The 21,105-nt window shown below is 35.8% G+C and overlaps 1 protein-coding gene across 2 annotated transcripts in view; it reads right to left on the reverse strand.

The window, feature by feature from the left end:
• The window catches only part of TNKS (tankyrase), a 236,336-nt gene that overhangs the window by 91,666 nt on the left and 123,565 nt on the right, over positions 1–21,105 (reverse strand). For both annotated transcript variants that reach the window (XM_051963916.1, XM_051963917.1), the window contains exons 4-5: positions 15,505–15,541; positions 14,624–14,699 (exon numbers count right to left, since the gene is read on the reverse strand). In XM_051963916.1, the coding sequence (XP_051819876.1) occupies positions 14,624–14,699; positions 15,505–15,541 (113 nt within the window). The remainder of the gene's footprint in view (positions 1–14,623; positions 14,700–15,504; positions 15,542–21,105) is intronic.

Below are 21,105 nucleotides of genomic sequence, written 5' to 3' on the forward strand. Positions count from 1 at the left end.
CCTCACATCTGGACTATTGCAATAGCTACTAGTGGTATGCCTGCCTTAAGTTTCTCCTGAATCCAATCCATCTTCCAAATGACCTATCAAAATATTTTTTGTAAAGTATAGATCAGAACATGTTATCCTCTTGCTCAAAAAATTCTAGTGGTTCCCTAATATCTCCAGGATCAAACAAAATCCTCTATTTGGTAACAAAAGCCTTTTCTAACCTGTTCTTCTCACTCTGCCTTTCTAGTCTTTTTATACCTTACTTTTCCTTCCAGATATCTTTGATAGCATATGATAGGCACTCAATAAATGTTTGCTGGGGAAATAATCCCACCTTGTATAAGAAGTCTTTCCTAATATTTGTAATTATAGTGCTATCCCTCTATATACTTCTAATTTATCTTGTGCATATATAACTTGTAATACACAGCTATTTGCATGTCCTCTCTCCCATTAGATGGTGAATTCTTGTGAGGTAGAGTCTGGTTTTTGTCTTTCTTTATATCCTCAATGCTTAGAATAGCACCTAGCACATAGCAGATGTTCCATAAAAGGTTTTGACTGACAAACTTCCCATGTACTGTACGGGTTTTAAAGTCTTTGTCATGTTCTGGGCTCAGTATGATTACTCACACTGAAATTACATCAATATATAGGAGTGTCTAAAAAAAGGCAACTATAAATAAACTTGCCAATAATGGGGAATCAATCTAGGCAGCCTGGAAGACAAATCTCCAGGCAAAACCCTTTGGCTTTAAAAGTAAATAAAACAGTAAAGAGGAAGAGAAACCAAAAGATATTCATCTCTGTATTAAAGATACTCCCAGGTGAGAAAGGGGAATGTGGCAACGATCAATGAATATCTTCTCTTATTCCAACATCAAGTGGCTTGCCGCAATCTGGAAATAGCCAGAACAGTAGGCACTGGGACCTTTGAGAAAAGCAGTGACATAAAGATTCTGAGAGACAAATGAAGAACTGATTCAATAGTTTTGCAAACACCTATGGTGGTGACCATGTGTCTAAAGAGAAGGCCAAACTGTCAAGACTCAGCAAATAGATATGAGTAGTAAGGGCGAGGGAATAATTGATATCTGAGATTTCGTAACATTTTATTATTTGTACAAATAGAAGTACAAAAGTTAGGAAGAGTGAATTTGGTGAGAGTAATAGGAACTGGTTCATCCTTTCTGAAAAACAACTTAGAAATGCATTCATTAAGTACTGCATATAGAACAGCTGGAATAATAATTAATGGGTATTTCCTTCCTTCCTTCTTTCCTTCCTTCCATCTATCCATCCATCCATCCATCCATGCAAACATCTATCTATCTATCTATCTATCTATCTATCTATCTATCTATCTATCTATCTATCTATCTATCTATCTATCAAGTATCTACTATATGCCAGACACTGTGCTAAGTACTAGGGACACAATGAGGCCCAAAATAGTCTCTATCATCAAGACATTTATAATTTGATGGGGGAGACAACATACACATATGTACAACAAAATGAGTTATATAGAGGATAAATAGAAAGTAATTAAAAGGGGAAATAGTGGAAATAAGACTAGGGAGTTTCCTACATAAAATGGGATTTTAGTTGGGACTTAAAAGGAAGTCAGAGAGATCAGGAGTCAAGCAAAGGAGGGAGAGTATTCCAGGTACTGGGGAATATCCAGAAGAACTATCTGGAGGCAAGAGATTATATCAGGGAGTAAGGTGTAAGAAGACTGAAAAGGTAGGAAGGGATTGGATATTTTGCTTTTGCACGTGGAAGTGAAATGGAGCCACAGAAATTTATTGAATAGAGGGATGATAGGAATAGCCCCGAGCTTGAGGAAAATCACTTTAGTGGCTGAATGGAGGATAGATGGAGTGAGGAAAGACTTAAGGTAGATCTACCCACCAGAGTTCAAAAGTCTAAGTGTGAGGTGATGAGGGCCTGTACCAGTTGGGGGCAGTGTCAGAGGAGAAAAGGAGATATGTTTGAGTGATGCTGCAAAGGTTAAAAAATCAGTAGATCTTGACAACAATTTAAACAGAGATAGAGTAAAGAATCTAGGCTGTCTCCCTAGGTTGCAAGATTAAGGGATTAGAAACATGGTAATGGCCTCAAAAATGATAAGGAAGGCAGGAAAGTAAGGAGCTTAGGGGGAAAGATGATTCGGATATAGTTAGTTTAAGATGTCTACTGGACATCCAGTTTGAGATGTGAGATTGGAGGTCAGCTGACAGTTAAGGGCAGAATTGAAAAATTTGAGAATCATTAGTAGAAAGACAGTCATTAAATCCACAGCTTTTAAAATCAGCAAGCAAATTGAACTCTGAGGGGTCATTTATGATTAGAGGGTGTGATCTAGATAAGGGTGTAGCAAAGGAGACAAATGAGTAATCAGATAGACAAGAGAATCAGGAAAAAGTGGTGTTCTGAAAACCAAGACAGAAAAGAGTATGAAGGAGAAGAGAGTGATTAATAGTGTCAAAGGTTGCAGAGAGGCTGAATAGAATGAACATTAAGAAAAGGTTACTAAATCTGGCAATTAAGAGATAACTGTTAACTTTGGAGAGGGCAGTTTCAGTAGAATGATAAGGTCATAAACCAGATTATAAGGGGTTATGAAGAAAAGGGAAGAAACTAAAAATAAGTGTGGAGATAAATGGAGAGTAATTTATTGAAAGAGACAGGATTGAATGGGATCGCTTTTACAGGTAGAGGAGAGCCTTGGTAAGGAATAAGTCCATTTCATCACGTAAAACAGAAATGAAGGAGAGTGTGGAAGAAGGAATCTGAGTTAAGGAAGAAGAAGAGGGGAAAAGACAAAGGTCATGCTAAATGGTCTCTTTTTTTTTTCCTGTAAAAATGAAGCAAGATTCTCAGCTAAGAGAGTACAGGGAGAACTAAGGAGGGATGAGAAGGTTCTGAAAAGCCAAAGTAGAGAGTGGGATAGTGATTTGATAAGGAAAGTATAATAGGATTGCCTAACAGCAATAAGGGACCAGATGAGGTTATGAAACAGTCAGAATTGTTGTGTGATTTAACCAAACATTATAGAGGAAAAGAGAAAGGTGGTCAATGGTACAAAGAAGTATGTCAACACAAGCAGAATATTTCAAGGAAAGTGACACCTTCATTAAAGGTAAAAAGCAAACCAATAACAATCCCAGAATCTGATAATCTGAAGGGATTTCAGTGATTAAAAGCAGAATATATTGGGATTATCACTAAAACCAATTATCTTTCCTAATGTAGCTCAAGATGATATTAGCTTTGGAGACTGCTATATCATATAGCTGACTCATACTGAATTTATAGGTCCCTTAAAAACTCCAGATCATTTTCAGAGCAATTCTCCCACTCAGGTCTCCCCCATTTCACCATTATGGATCCTTAAAAAAATTTTTTATCTTAGAAAATGCAATACAATCTTTAGCCTAAGAAGATTCCTTGGGATACTGATTCATCCAGTATCATAGCAGTTCCTCTTAGTTTGGGATCATCTGTAAATGTGATAAGCATAGCAAATGATATTAGAATTAGTAAAGTCATTTTCTGGTCCATGGGACGCTCCACTTAATAATGTCTCATGGAAAAGAACAGAGAGACTTCTGTTTTGTAGCAGCCCACAGCACCGTGGGTATCTCTTTGTATAAACAGCTTTTTCTTGTACCTAGATCTAAAAAAGCAAATTGCTAGTGATTGGGGGTGAGAAGATGGGAGGGGGAGAAATCAGGACAGGAAAGGGAATCTAAGAAACAATCATAGCTATTGTGTGTTTCTAACCCAGTATTTCCTCTTCATTGAATGCAATCCACAAATGTACACTAAGGACAAGTCTTTAATTTTATTCCAATTATTCACTTCAAAATTTTTCTGTGGTAGAATGGGAAGACTGTTGAATTTGGAATATATAGGGCTTGAGGTTCAAATCCCCACTCTATTTTCTACCTGTGTGAACAAAACCAGTCACACATCCCCACTATGGCTCTTAGTTTCCCTATGTGTAAACAAGAAGGCTGGAAGATTTCCTACAGTTCTCTATCAATAATCCATGATGAAGGGAGGGAGGAGAATGGAAAGAAGATATTCTTTATTTCCTTTTGTCCTTCATAACTTAAGATTTTAAAAGCTATTTCCCTTTTTAAAAAGTCTGTCTTTATATTTTCAGACCAAGATAGTTTGTCCAAATATGACGATATATATATAAACAAACAGCAGATAAGGTAAAAGTTAAAAAAAAAAAAAACACAGAAGACATAAGCACGTTGTCATGTCTCAGGTTTAGATCCCATTTAATTATTTTCCTTCTTGTTAAATTATTATGTTAGTTGCTTTAAAATGCTTCAGTGTTATTCCAAGCACTATTTTAAATGCTACATACATAAACAGATTGGCATATACATCTAGAAGCAAATCAACAGAGTAGCACAGTACCCAAGAAACCCAAAGACTCCAGGTCCTATATTAAGGATTCTCAATTTGACAAAAGTTGCTAAGAAAATGAGAAAGAGAGCTGGCAGGAATTAGGACCAGACCAATGTTTCACAACTATATACCAAGATGAGGTCTAAATAGATTCATGGCTTAGATCTCAAAAGTCATATATCATTAACAAAATAGAAAAACAAAGATGAAAATACTTTTTGCAACTATGAATAGGAAAAGAGTTCCTAATTTGACAAAGAACAGAGGATTACAGAAAATAAAATGAACAATTTTGCTTATATAAATTAAGAAGGAAAAAATCTGAAATCTATGAGAAAATGACAGAAATACATTATAAGACATATACTTCAATAAATGGTCAAAGATTATTAACAGGCAGTCCTCAAAGGAAGAAATTCTAGCTATCACCAACCATAGCAAAAAATCTGAAATCATCTCTAGAGAAATGCAAATTAAAGCTAATCTCACAAAGTCTCTAAAATTCTATCTCACATCTACCAGATAGGCAAAGACAAGGGAGGAAAAAAACGGAAGGAGAAAGAGAGAAGAGGAGTTGTTGAAAGGACTGTGGGAAGACAGGTATATTAGAGCATTATTGGAGCTTTGAATTGATTCAATCCTTCTAGAAAGCAACCATAGTTGAGAAGTCCTTCAACTTTTTTATAATCCTTGACACCTCAAAGAGATCAAAGAAAGAGGGAAAAGTCCCATATATATAGAAACATTTACTAAGCACTTGATACAAATAAAAAAGCAGAGAGAACCCTATTCTCAAGGAAGACAACATATATTAGAGATTTTAATGGCACAGTGGATGAAAAGGTCCTATGGTCCTTAGGTATATCTGAAAAGCAGATGGTAACATATCATTTTCCTTTAATTTCATTTCCATTCATAAAACTAAATCAGTTTCTCACACTGAGCCATTTTCATAATAATAAGGACTTTGATGTGGTGGTGAGAAAATTCTTTTCTGTATCTTCAGGAGCTGTGGCTGCTGAGGAGATAAGGGAGGCAGGAAAGGTGGTCTAAAGAGTACAACTATTCCCAAGGCTATAGGAGATTTACACTTAAAAATAACTTTTTCAAGTGAATCTAAATATAAATCCTCACATTTTTGTGTCTCTCTTTATAGATGGGTGGGTGGTTAGGTTTTCTTAGAGTATTACATACAAATAATAATTTCCCAAGCAGAAATATTTTGAAATCCAGTTAGATGTTATAAAATGTCAGTGTAAACACCTTCATTTTAACACTGTTATCATACACAAAGGAATCATTATAAATGCACAGTAACTTCATAACCCAGCAGGTAGCAGAACTGTAGTCATAGATAATATGAATGCCTAGAGAAGGATGAAGAAGAGAAAGCCAGAGAAACTAGAGAGAGATAGACTCATAGACAGAGGGGAGTGGAGAGAGAAACCAAGTGCTGGATCAACAGTCCTGAAATAATAAGCAAATCATAATAGGGGGCCTCTAGGACGTAGGATGGATTCTTGAAGGAGAATTCATAAAAAGACATGAAAAAGAAATGCATAGTACAGGCTCACCTAAGAAGCTGTTTCTGGTATTTTAAACTCTTTGAAGGTAGGGAATTAAGTTCTTTATTTAGGAATTTACAAAGAGCCTAATACATAACTAGCACTGACAGTCAACAGCACCTATTTGGCTCTCAGAGGTAAGAATATAATTTGTTGAATAAAGTAGTGTATGAAAAGGGTAGAGAAGTAATGTACATAAGCAGCTGGATTGAGTCAGAATTAACAGCTCTTCATGACTAGTAGGGATGTTCCGTACCTGGTAACTGATTTGATGACCATAAATGGTTGTGGCCAGGTTCCATATAGTAATCACTATTTCTCAACCCTTAAGAAGCATGAGTAGTTTTTTGCTTGTTTAAAAAAAAAAAAAAAACTCTCAGCAGATAGAAGCCTGAAAAATTACAAATGTTAAAGTTTAAGCCTCTAAAATAAGCTCTTTGGCAATTTCTTCCTAACCACCACACAGTGAATCTTCATAAGAAACTAAAGGCCTTAACTTACTTACTAATGAGACCTTGGAGGTGGGAGAAGAGAGAGAAGGGAACATTCTTGGATAAAGAGCAAAACTTACTCCAAAGGCAATTATGGCTACTTATTTCATTTACTACATTATTTATGTCTTAATTCCCCCAGTCAGCTCCAAACTCTTTTGATTTTGTTTTGGGTTTTGTTTTGGGTTTTTTTGGTTGTTTGGATATGATTTTGTGGTTTTTTTTATTATTATTAAAGTTTTATATTTACAAAGCATATGCATGGGTAATTTTTCCAACATTGACCCTTGCACAATCCTTTTGTTCCAAATTTTCCCCTCTTTCCCCCCACCCCCGCCCCTAGCTGGCAGGTAGTCCCATACATGTTAAATATGTTGAAATACATGTTAGATCCAATATATGTATACATATTTATACAGTTATCTTATTGCACAAGAAAAATCAGATCAAGAAGGAAAAACAAGGAAGGGAAAAAAAAACTAAGAAAGAAAACAAAATGCAAGCAAATAACAACAGAGAGAGTGAAAATGCTATGTTGTGTTTCACACTCAGTTCCTACAGTTCCCTCTCTGGTGTAGATGGCTCTCTTCATCACTAAACAAGTGGAACTAGTTTGAATCATTTCAATGTTGAAGAGTGCCACGTCCACCAGAATTGATCATCACATAGTATTGTTGTTGAAGTATATATAATGATCTCCTGGTCCTGCTCATTTCACTCAGTATCAGTTCATGTAAGTCTCTCCAGATCTTTCTGAAGTCATCCTGCTGGTCTATTCTTATAGAATAATAATATTTCATAGCATATATTATAGCTTATTCAGCCATTCTTCAACTGATGGGCATCCACTCAATTTCCAGTTTCTAGCCACTACAAAAAGGGCTGCCACAAACATTTTTGCACATGTGGGTCTCTTTCCCTCCTTTAGGATCTCTTTGGGATACAAGCCCAATAGAAACACAGCTGGGTCAAAGGATATGCACAGTTTGATAACTTTTTGAGCATAATTCCAAACTGCTCTCCAGAATAGTTGGATCCGTTCACAGTTCCACCAACAATGTATCAGTGTTCCAGTTTTCCCATATCCCCTCCAACACTGGTCATTATCTTTTCCTGTCATCTTAGCCAATCTGACAGGTGTGTAGTGGTATCTCAGAGTTGTCTTAATTTGCATTTCTCTGATCAATAGTGATTTGCTTCAAGCTCTTTGAAAAAAAGTCCTGACTCATTCTATCTAGAGTACCTAATATAGGGTCTTAGAAGATATTCAAACAGAAATGACATAGCTATCAACTAACATAAAATAAACATAAACCACTTATTAACAGATATTGATAGTGACAATGTACTACTATGGGACATGGAGTCCAGCAATATTTGGCACTTAAATGTATAATAGGGTTCATCAGTCAGAGACTCATGGCCTGAGTCCACAATTTTTAGTTTCCTATTGCTTTTTTAGTCTAAGTCAGAGCTTTTCAGATCAGTGAAGAAGTGGCTTTGAAATTGAAGCCAGCATATGGACCTGAGATCTATCTCTGAAATTAAGTTCTATATGACATTAGAAAGTTCATTTAACTTTCTGGGTCTTAGTTTCCTCATCTCAAAAATAGCTGGATAGTCAGATGATTTGAAACAAGAATTCTTTTCTGTGTTATGGACCTGGTGGTGAGCCTGTGGGCTCCAGACCCCTTCTTAGAATCATGACTTTTAAGAAAATAAAATGCAAAGGATTAAAAAGGAAACTAATAATAGATAATTTCACTGATCCTCAGATAAGAACTCCTGATTTCAAAATATTCTTTCAAATTTAGATCATCTGTAAAGCTATGACATTCATAAAGATCTGTAAGTTCTACATTTAATGAAGTTTTAAGGACTAGAAATAGAAATTTCACATGAACAAAATTTATTAAGTACTTCATAGACTTCAAGGACTAGAAATAGAAATTTCACATGAACAAAATTTATTAAGTACTTCATAGATGCAAGGCTCTGGAGATATAGTGACAGTAATGAAGGCAAGGCAAGAAGGATCTATTTAGCTTTTGCTTTGTGCCAGGCACTATGCTAAATCGTGAGAGCACAAATGTTAAGTAATGAACGATGAAGCTTCTTATGTCTCTTCTGTCTTTTCTCCATGATTGTGAACCTTGGGTATTTATTTGCTGTACTATTTCTCCCTCAATTACTTTCTTGAACTTTCTGATATCCAGAAACTCATCATTCTATAATATGAAAACAAGTGTGAAACTCACAGTTATTTGGCACTCCCTGCTCTGAGGCCCCTACATCCCTCTGGATGGCGGTTCTTCACAAACTCTTCACAAAAGGTATGGGAATGTGTTGGAATCCTTACTAACTGCTAACTAATTAGAGTTGATCTAATCTTACAAGAAGATGTTTTGGCTAGAACCTGAAACTAGGTACTAAGTAGAACTAATCAATACAAGGCTTGTGTTCCCACCTTTACTCATTGGAGTTCAATGAGTTCATACCTCCCTTGAAGCTCTTTGGGCCAGAGAGCTTTAAGGTGTGGACTCCCTTGAAGTTAGAAAGTGTACTTTGTGAAGCTAGCATACTTGTGGACTCCAATGAGTAAAGGTGGGAACACAAGCCTTGTCTTGATTAGTTCTACTTAGTACCTAGTTTCAGGTTCTGGCCAAAACAACTTCTTGTAAGATTAGATCAACTCTAATTACTTAGCAGTTAGTAAGGATTCCAACAGGAATGTATTTTATCACTTTTCACATAGCTGCTTTTCTGGATCTTACGATCTCCAGAAACTCATCATTTTATAAGACGAAATACATTCACTTCTTCAGATCGCTTTGCCACTTGGTTGTAGAAACATGCCAGGTAACTTCCTCTCCTTTCTACTCCTCCAGCACTTCCCTTTTCTCCCCTCTCCTACCACTTTTCATCTTTTTATATGTGTTGTCTTCTCTGATTAGACTGAGAGCTTTCAAAAAGTTATCAAATTGTACATACCCTTTGACCCAGCAGTGTTACTACTGGGCTTATATCCCAAAGAGATCTTAAAGGAGGGAAAAGGACACATATGTGCAAAAATGTTTGTGGCAGCCCTTTTTGTAGTGGCTAGAAACTGGATACTGAGTGGATGCCTATCACTTAGAGAATGGCTGAATAAATTGTGGTATATGAATATTATGGAATATTATTGTTCTGTAAGAAATGACCAGCAGGATGATTTCAGAGAGACCTGGAGAGATTTACATGAACTTACACGAACTGATGCTCAGTGTAATGACTAGAATCAGGAGATCATTGTACATGGCAACAACAAGATTTATTGATGATCAATTCTGATCTTTGTAGCTCTCTTCAACAATGAGATGATTCAAACCAGTTCTAATTGTTCAGTAATGAAAAGAGTTATCTACACCCAGAGAGAGGACTGTGGGGAAATGAGTATGGACCACAACATAGCATTTTTACTCTTTCTGTTATTGTCTGCTTGCATTTTTGTTTTCCCTCTCAGGTTTATTTTTTCTTTCTATATCGATTTTTCTTGTGCAGCAATTTAACTGCATAAATATGTATACATATATTGGACTTAACATATATTTTAATATATTTAACCTGTATTGGACTACCTGCCAGCTAGGATGGGGAGGAGGAGGGGAAAATTTGAAACAGAAGATTTTTTGCAAGAAACAATGTTGAAAAATTACCCATGCATATGTTTTGCAAATAAAAAGCTATAATAAATAACAAAAAAAAAAAAAAAAAAAGGACTGAGAGCTTTGTGAAGGCAGTGTTTTCTTAAGCCTTTCTTTGTATGCTCAGCACTTAGTATAGTGCTTGACATTTAAATAAATGTTAATTGACTAACTGAAACAGATTAAAATGAAACAAAGATGAATTTGGGCCCTCCACTCCAAGGGACAGTACATCGGGAGAGAGGAAAGAGAAGGATATACTTAAGGGTCTACATAAAGAAGCTCTCATCAAATTATTTCTTTTCATTTGCTTAAAAGCTGTGTTCCACTCCTGTTAGAAAAATGGAACCCTCACACGGAAGAACTTAAGGCCCTAACATTGGGTAGCATATGAATTCAGAGTTCAGTAAACAGAAGAGCAAAATTCTAGAGCCAATGATAGAAAGACTGAAAAACAGAATGGAGGCCACTTCCAGGTTAAATGACCCATAGAGTCAGTGGGGAGAAAACATTGGAAGGCACAAAGTAACTGTGGTTTGTGATGCCCAGCTTTTCAAGAGAGGTACCCATTTTTAAAAAAATACAGAATATTTATAAAAAATAATACTTTCATTTGGACTGAAGTGCCTTAAGTGAAGAAATCAGGATCTGACTCTGCTTTGTACATATAGTGCTTTTCATGAAGAATGACTACTGAGAAAAACATTATAAATGGCATAAAGTGAAAAGAATAGTTCTTAGTCATTCTCTTTAGAACATTAAAGGTAAGATAAACAATGTCTATGGGGCACAAAGAGTAGAATAGTTAGCATTACCTAATTAGATAATCACCAAGTTGAAAAGACAGAGAGACTATTTAAAACTTGTACTGTCACTATATAATCCCATTTTATTACATAAAAAGGGATTTGAAAAACAAAAAAGCCCACACAATGCCACTTATTTTCTTGCCTACTATTTAATATAGAAGGTGCATTTTGGGTCTATACCACTGAGAAATTGAAATTTATGCAGGTCTTTGTTATTTATCAAGCTCTGAGCCTGACAGCAACCTAGAAAGAGTGACAGTGCTGTCAAGCGAAGAAGCCAAGAAATGTGGGCATGGCCTCAACAGAACATTCACACCAGTAAGTCAGAAAATCAACACATACATTCATGTGGATTCCATGACATATCCTAAAAAATGAAAAAAAAAAAAAATTAAGCAAAACATCTTTTAATTTCAATGCACAATCTGTATTCCTAACTTTATATAATCTAAATTAGGGTCGGGGGGGAGGAAGAATAACTTTGTAGTTAGACCTAGGAGGATGATACTCAATTTGGCAACTAGCTTTTGTAGAAGTTTCATGATACAGACTTAATTGTAATATACAAACCAAATCAGCTTCTAAATGTCAACATTATTCAATTAAAACTGTAAAATAGTGTTTGGCCTTTAGATATCGAGGGATGTTTCTGAAAATAAACTTTTTTTTTTTTTACTGAAAAGTAAATAAAGTTCAGTTAATATTTGGATTTAACTTATTTTGTTTCCTATTCACTTTAAATTTTAGAGAAATGATAAGCTTAGTATATGTCTGGAGAATTATACTAGTATGCATAAACTTATTATGCATTCTTTAGTTTTGTATTAATATTTGAGGTATGCTATAAAATCAGACTAAACATACCATTTTTCACGGTGGTATAAATGTCAAAAATAACTGAGTATAAAACATTCTTCCCTAAATGCTCTAAATTAGAAATAAAAAAAATTTAAAGAAAAGTGCTTTTCTTCCATATTAACAATTCTTGTTTCTTAGAAAGGAAATTTATTCATTTGATAATATCTAAGTGCTTCAGATATAGAAGATAACAACGTAAAGTAAAATGTAACTCTATCTCTAAATAGTTTCCAATCTCCTAGGGGGAGCCAAGTAACTATGATACAAGGTAGGCTGAACTAGTGCCGACCAGTGTAGTCTGGTAGAGATGTGAGAAGCCTGAAATAGGGAAGTGAGTGTGAGTGTGAGTGTGATGTGAGTGAGAGAGAGAGAGTGTGTGTGTGTGTGTATGTGTGAGAAAGAGCTCGTGTGTGGGCACGCACATGCGTGAGGGGGAGGGGAGGAGGGACAGAAAGAGAGAGGGGGGAGAAGGACGAAGGAAGGGAGAGAGGGAAGAAGGGAAGGAGAGAGGGAAAATAAGGGAGGGAGGGAAGGAGGAGGACAGAGAAAAGGCATTATGGTGGTAAGGACAGGAAGAATAAGATGATATATGGTAGAAGCCCTACAAAGCTGGCTTGAGAAAGCTTTGTGGGCAGAGGGAGCTTGAAAGCATCTGTCACTCAAACCTCTCCTGGAATTTGAATTCTCAAGTTAATTTTTTGGTGGGGTGGAAGAAGACTTTCTTTGAAAACAAAAGCTTTACCTAAATATTTTTCCCCTTTAACATCAAAGTCATTTGTAAAGAGCTTCCTCAATCTTTGTCTTCCAGACTGAGCCCACTTTGATATTGTATATGACAGCTGCCTTGATCTACTTAGCTGTCTCCTATATATACTACACATTCCATGTGGGAAAAGATCATGTTTTACTGAATTACTTTTCATTTCCCCCAGGCTCCAAAGAATAGTACTATGCTCTCCTAAAGCTGATACTTAAGAAATGTTCAATCACCCACCACTATCACCATTCCCATTCCCAGGACCCCTGAGAGTTTGTAAAGCTCTTTACCCAGTCTCTCATTCACACCTCAAAACAACTCTATAAACTAAGAGCTCTAGGCTTTGTTATTATTTGTAGTCTATGGAACAGAAACTGAGGCTCAAAGGAGGAGACTTGTTGAGAGTCACAAACCTAATCTACGTTAGAGGCAGCATTCAAAAACTCAGGACATTGACTTCCAACCAAGGGCTCCCTGTCTACTTTAACCACATGTTCTCTAAATGGATCAAGAACCTAGACTTGGGTGTGTGTGCCATTAATAAAGTTCATGAATTGTCTGAGAGGGTTTAGATGCCAACTTGCCTCCAAGGAGTCACTGAAGAGCAACAAGCAGCTTCTTAGGATGGAAATAAAAATGTGTCAATGGGGCAGGAGGAAAAAATGTTCAACTTGGCATCAGTATAGCTGTGTTCATTCAACTGGTTCTGGCACTTAACTGCCCACGAGGTTCTGGCAAACTTTTCTGAGCCTTAGGGAGTTGAACCAAATGATTTCATGTGCCCTTCTAGTTCTAAACCTTCTGCCTCAGTTCAAACTCCCAGAAATAGGACGAACTGTTTTCTGAGCTGTTGAGACCACCTTTTCCCCTATTCACAGCTTCTAGTGGGTCATAAAGAACAGTGAACTTTCTATCCTAATCTATATTGCAGATATTACTAAGTAAAGATCCTGAACAGTGTCTGAGGACATTGCTTCTGTACTCTCAGAAGCTTCCTTAAGTTGAAACTCTCCCAAAAACATGCTTTCATAAGAATTAATTGAAAGGTGATCAAGAAAGACTATGTCTAATCTATAAAATGCCAAATCAAGGCAAAGCATTTTTAAAAATAAGAGGATTCCCTTATTTTTATCATTTTAACTGGATGTCATTTATCTAAAAGATAAATCTAAATGAGAAGACACTATTACTATTTTATCCACAAATTAGGCAATTTCTCGGAAAGGCACATGATGATTTACCTTAACAGGTAGAAGATGTTTCTTTTAAAATAAATAAAAATTAACAATGAAAAATCTTTCTTTTAATCTTTGACACATAAATATCAGTTATTTTTGAAATCCCGACAGTCCAAGGCACCATGCTCTTAATGTCTACTCTGTAAATCCTTAGAAAAACTTTGCAGATGTAGTTCCCAAGCACTATGATAGCGTAAAACATCATAAAAATACATGAAGATAATAGACTAGGCAACAACTAATTATACATTATGTATAATGCCTTAAAATTATAACAAGTAAACTTATCTGCCTCCCCCCTCTTAATCTAGGTTCTTTTTTTAAAAAATTAAGTTCAACACATCAATACTCAATCTTAGTCAAAGAAAAAAGCAGGAAAACTGTGTATCTCAAAAAAAAAAAAAAATCTTACAAATATTTCCCCTCAACTTGAAAAGTCAAAATATTAACATGTTAAAAGAAATCCTACTTCTGCTAAAAATTAATAGGAAGATGACTAAAACTTAATAAGAAGTAAACAACAGCTTTTATTTTCTAATTTCCATTAGCACATGTGGAAAAAAGCACCGTGTAAGTATGAATTTCATTACTGACAAATCAAATCTTTTAGATAAGTAACCGTTGTCAATGCTTGACATTTCAAAGATTTCCTTGAAATCTACTTTGGCAGCTCCAAAAATCGGTCATAATTGCCAATAATATTTATAGCAATGAACACTGTGGTAAAAAAGATACAAATTTGGATGTGCACGGCCGTTTTCCTTTTTAACAAACAAAATACTCTATTTTTACTAACTTACCTTCCGCCCATCACTTGCATGGCAATTCACATTTAGAGGTGTCAGTAAAGCCATCAGTTTCTCTTCATTACCACTCCTAAAAAATAAAATCAATCATTAATCCATAAAAAATAGTTTCATATGGCCACATACTGGTATTTTTTTACACTAAAATCTCTATTTGCTGTTATTTCTTTCACATGAATCGGGATTACTAGTATTTTCCAATGTCATCAGTATTTTTCCAAATAATCCCTCTCATTCTTCCTATTCCAGAATGTCCTAATAGAGCCTTGGGCTCCGGGCACCTCCGTCACAGACCTACACAAAGCCATTTTCTTGATGATCAAAATGAACTTCATACTGCTATCATGTGACCAATAGCATTAGAGCTGGAAAAATAAATAAAATGCTATGAAAAGGAAAAAGCTAGTGGTTAAATTTTAAAAGCTCTAAAAAACAAAAGAGAGAAAGAAAGATTTTTTCTGACTGAATATTTGCCATATACTTGCTACTCAGGCTTTCTTTGAAAAAAAAACTCAAAGAAAAACATCCTGATAATAAAGCTTTAAGACATAGGAACTGACAAAAACATGTTCTTAATATACTATTCAGTTCTAAAAACCTAGGTGTCTTAGAGGTATGAGGCTTCCTGGCACTATCTTATAAGCCAATCTAATTAATAATGCTTATAACCAACACCATATTTAAAGATAATTTCATTAAACATCCTTACCCATTTATAACAAAGACAAAATCTTCAGAGCTGTACTGGCCAATCTAACCACATTATCTCATACGGTCAAAGCAAGACAGGGATAGCATAACATGTATACAGTTCCCCCACCCCCTTCTTTCTTTCAAATGCATTGTACTTATTTAAATTGAATGAAATCACTTACCTAGCAGCTTCTAGGAGTTCGTCCTTCTTGTATTCACCTAGATGATTGCAAAATATCATGCTGTTAGCATTTGGCAGAAGACAGATGAAGAAATGCAGCAGGCAGCAAATACAGAATTAAACAGAGGAAGAACGGGAGAAAAAAAAAAAAAAAAAGAGCCCACACCCCGCTGGGTGATGGAGCCGTGACGTGAGCCAGCTTGTGAAGCAGGCAGCATCACCAGTGCCTTGGAGACCGGCAGCAAATTGACGCAGCTTCTTGTCCAATCCTCCGATGAAATGGCTTGCTTCAGACAACCAATGAATGTGCAATCTTGGATCCAGAAACACATTCCCCTCTACTAACAGCAGGCCAGCGGAAGACAATGTCCCTTCCCCTCCTTCTCCCCCCCCTCCCTTATTCAGGCTGTCACACTAGACTCGTGGAGCATAATCAATTCTGAACCAAAAGCCAAACACAGTGCAGCTCTTTAAAGGGACAAAATATAATCATCTTTGAAACACTCCCTTCCTTATCCCCCTCCAAAATACACTCCTGATTTATTTAGAAGGACAAAGAAAGTTTGTTTTTAAGATGGTTGTTATTACTCTGTAAGTATCCATGCCGGGGCTTCACAGTCCCTAAATAAACTGCAAATAGAAGAAGCAGAGAAGTCTCGCCTTCATAGAGAGAGGATGGGTCTGTAGGAGAAAAATCCAGGGAAACATGCACAGAATGGGATGACCCTTTTATAAGGCAGCGCTCCCTCACATCAGCAAACACAGGGAAATGCTTGGTATATGTCACCAAATGTCCTTTCCTTCCAGAGTTCTAATAGAGGATTTAGCACAATCTGGGAATGGGCGTGGGCAATCCTTTAACAAACTCAATCCAAATGAAAGCAGAGTATTCTATCACCTGGGCAGGAACCAAAGCCTTCCAGTTGAGAGATTCTGGTCTAGTTTTGTTTTGTTTTTTTAATTATTACATATAAAAGACTGGATTTTTGAATTCACCATAGTTTTAGCAACTCAATAGCCAAATTGTTTAAGGACTCAAAATACCAGATTTCTTTTGTAATGTCAAGTGAAGGACAAAGGATTTTAAAAAATGTATCACTTGAAAAATGAGAAACACTAGCTGTGACTCAGCATTAATACATTGCCTCAGTTTGTTACATAATTAAAACAAAAATGATTTCCCCAAAGACTGTAAATATATGGAAGCATTTTTAAAATTCACTTTACAAAAGAAAAAGTCAACAGAAGCAAAGGATGTTTTATTCTAAAAAACAATGACATCAAACAGAAGTTTGTTTAAAATATGTAACCATTTACCTACAGACTTGTTCCATGTTTTGCTCTGGGACTACAGCAATAGAGTCTCACCTGTGTGGCCAAATCCCATCAATCACTAGCATACATCTGCACCTGGCTCTGTGTTACACCAGACCAAGATTAATTTAACATTAAGAAACCCTAACTATAGGCTTTCATATTTTTTAAAGAGTAGTATAAAAACATTTAAATAAATGGGTGTCCAAACTTACAATTTGATGTAGTATGCCCAGACAGATCCAGGTTCAACAATGGATTAAGGAGACTTGATGGACAGATCACTTCAACAACATGGCACAAGTTTCAAATCTGGCCACTAGTACCTACTAGCTAAGTTCAGAAGGCAGAACAGCTTTGTTATAAGGACACAAATGCACGATCACAAAAACTCAATAAACTAGTTCATGTAGTCTTGATGTAGGTCTACAGGTGGATTTCAGTTAGTCCTTGAACTAGAATGGGAAAATATTTTTTGTTTCAATATAACTGAATAATAATGTTTTATTTTATGCATTTAAAACTCAAGTCTGGGAAGGGTTCCATATATTTCACCAAACTGCAAAAAGAGTCCAAGACAAAAAAAGATTGAGAATTAAGAATATTTGAACCAGCCCAATATCAACATTCTATAGATAAGGAACCTGACATCCCTGAAAGGAAGATGGACTGCTTAAAAAGTACCACATGTATTAAGATGTTAATATTTGAACTCATTTGCCCAATGTTATAAAGTGCATAAATTAAAAGATCCTTCTTGAAAACCAGACACAAATTTAATGAAGCTAAATAAGGCCTGAAATGTAATTATTTGAAACCTACAACCTAAATCTGTTTTAAGAGTTGAAGGCTTCAGCAGACAAATGCTAGAGGGATACAACTAAACCCATCTTAACTGCAAGGATATAATAATGCTAATATAAAATACAGCAAAATTATGAATACAGTAACACAACAAAGTATATTCACTTTCATGCTATAAGTGCTTGTGTTTGTTTTGCAGTAAAAAGAGATTTAAAAATCCCTTTTAGCTTACCATAACTTGTATTGTAAGCTAAGCTAGTAATGACATCATTAGATATGAAATGGGTCCCAAACAATGAATAGGAGGGAACGAGAGTGTGTACCTATAAATCCTGGCATCATCTAAGATACCGGATCTCCTAATTCATACAACTTTATCTAGAAGCTCCATCTAAAACATCCATTCTAATGTGTCAACCTAGATACCAAATACTGTACAGTACTATATATATACACAGTACATACATACTGTACATGACAGCATATACAGCTGTTGTTTTTAAATAAGAAAGCAAAAACCCTCTAAATTTTCACAGAAATCCACAACTGTGTGCACACAAAAGACATAGGTGTTAAAATGACTCTTTGTTCATTGTCTTCTGTGCTCTGGTTTTTAATCAGTATCTGCAATATATTCTAACATCCACTATCTGGTGCCCAAGGACCACCATCTATAAACAGCAAGAATTACTTTTCACATATAACCCTTCACGAACCAGGAACATAATGAATTCAAAGCTTCTCACAACACTGACAACAAATCTGAGCAACTTATTTTTAATCATTCAACCTCCAGCTTTTTCCTGTTTGCTAAGGAGCTGAAAATATTCTGGCTATGATGCTCTGTGGAGCATTTATATTCTGTAATAATAGACAGATAAAAATTTGCAATACATCAGCCAGGGAGGAAACTCTGCAATTACAGTCAAGATAATAGCATCCAGAAATGGTGAGAATAAATAGGTTAAAATATTTTTTATTTGATTAAAAAAATTAAGTGGAATTTTAAAAAATGAGCACCCCCTCCCCCCAAAAGAGTGTAATTTCCTATGTTAACTCTCCAAAAAGTTTTGAACTACTTTTATTGCTCATTACATATGACAAAATAGAGGTGAAAGAAACTGTATATTTATTTCTTCTACAATCTTACATTTCATACAGTCCGTCCTCAAGGAGTTTCCATTCTTCTGTGTGAACATGTGCAGAGAGATGTGCATACTCAATGTAAATAGAACAAATGCAACATAATGGAAGGGAAGAAGAAGCTGAAAGAAAACACTATACTAACAGGGGACATAAAAAAAAAAAAAAAAAAAAGAAACAAAAAACCAAAAAAAAAAAACCAACAACAACAACTTATTGGTCAGGGACCCCGAGCTGGGCACTGTAGGGAGGCAGTTAAGAAAGTCTTCCAGGAATGAGGGGCAGCCAAAGCAAAAGGCTGGTGGGCTGCGAAGAAACACAGAGAAAAAGTGGACCTATTCAACCTGAATAGAGTGTATGTAGTATGTGTATGTGTGTCCATGTACATATCTATGTTCAAGAGAAGTCAGGATGAACAATAAAAGACAGATTTGTAAAGACTAGGTGCCAAAATTTTCTTTTGACTCTATGTACATTTGGGAGCCACTGAAGTTTACACAAGGAAGTGATATAGTCAAATATGATATATGAATGAGAATTTTGCAACTGATAGAGGCCACCTTGGGGATGAGACAAGAAAACAAATTATGGGTAACAGTTTAGATATAAGAGGTGATCAGAATCTGAATGAAGATGTTGGTCATGAGGGAGAGAAAAGGAAGCATGCCCAAGATGCTGCAGAGGTGTAATCAATAGAATTTGAAACTCATTGGATATGGAGGTTTGAGGGAAATAAGGAAAAGTAAAGGGTGACCTGAATAATTATTGGGGAAAGATGGTGGCATAGTAAATAAGAGTTCTGGGCCTGAAGTCACATGCACCATCAGGTACTGACAAGCAGTGTGACCCTGGATAAGTTAATCTCTGCCTCAATTTCCATATCCATAAAAGGAAGATAATAATACCTACCTCTCAGGGTTGTTAGATTGAATGAGATATTTTTAAAGTGTTCTACAAATCTTAAATCCATATAGAAATGTTAGTTATTGTTATGATTATTTTAGTACACTTAAAGAGAGGGAAGTTACCATGCTCATAAGCTACCATTCTCTCTCACTCTTCTCCCTATCATCGTTAAATTCTTAGGAAATACTTTATGTTCACTGTTTCTACTTTCTCTTCCTTAGATCACATCTTTTTTTTTTTTTTTTTTTTTGGCTGAGGTAATTGGGGTTAAGTGACTTGCTCAGGGTCACACAACTAGAAAGTGTTAAGTGTCTAAGGCCAAATTTGAATCCAGGTCCTCCTTACTTCAGGTCTGGTGCTCTATCCACTGCGCCACCTAGCTACCCCCCTAAGATCACTTCTTACAAAATCCTTTACAATATGGCTTCCAACTTCAACAAATAATATTCTCCAAAGTTAATGATGATCTAATTTTCAAATCTAATGATGGCCCTTTAAAAAATTTTTAATTAAAACTTTTTATTTTAAAAATATATACATGGATAATTTTCAACATTCCCTTGTAAAACCTAGTGTGCTACAAAATTTTTTTCTCCCTTCCTTCCTACCCGCTCCCCTAGACAGCAAGTATTCCAATATGTTAAATATGTGCAATTCTTCTATACATATTTCCACAAATACCATGTTGCACAAGAAAAATCAGATCAAACAACAAAAAGTGAGAATGCTACTCAGTTCCCACAATCCTCTCTCTAGGTATAGATGGCTTTCTTCATCACAAAAATCATTGGAACTAGTCTGAATCACCTCATTATCGAAGAGAGCCATGTCCATCAAAATCACTGTATAATCTTGCTATTACCATGTATAATGGTCTCTTGGTTCTGCTCATTCAACTTAACATCAGTTCATACAAGTCTCTCCAGGCCTTTCTGAAATCATCCTCCTAATCATTTCTTATAGAACAATAATATTCCACAACATTCACATACCATAACTTATTCATCCATTCTCCAGATGATGGGCAGCCACTCAGTTTCCAGTTTCTTGTAATGGCCCTTTCTTAATCTTCCTTTCTGCAACATCTCACACTACTGAGCATCCTCTCCATAGCCATCATGACACAGTGAATAGAAAGTTAGCTTTAGAAGTGGATACACATATAGTGGTTGTGTCCTTGTGGTAACTTCTCCTTCTTCTAAGCAACTCTCTAGGATTGTAAACTTCAGAGAAAGTACTAGCCTGCATTGGTAGAAGCAGCTTTCCTTATCTAGGCAGGACTCTAGTCAATGAAATGATAAGTCTAGTTCCTATAATATTTGGCTTTCAGATTTGAACTGATGGGAGTTGATAAGATCATTAAAAAGGAAAAAAGGGGCCTAGAAAAGAAGCCTTATGTTCAACGAGATAAAAAATGAACGTCAAAGACAGAAAA

This window comes from Antechinus flavipes, chromosome 6 (assembly GCF_016432865.1).
Source record: "Antechinus flavipes isolate AdamAnt ecotype Samford, QLD, Australia chromosome 6, AdamAnt_v2, whole genome shotgun sequence".
NCBI lineage: Eukaryota > Metazoa > Chordata > Mammalia > Dasyuromorphia > Dasyuridae > Antechinus > Antechinus flavipes.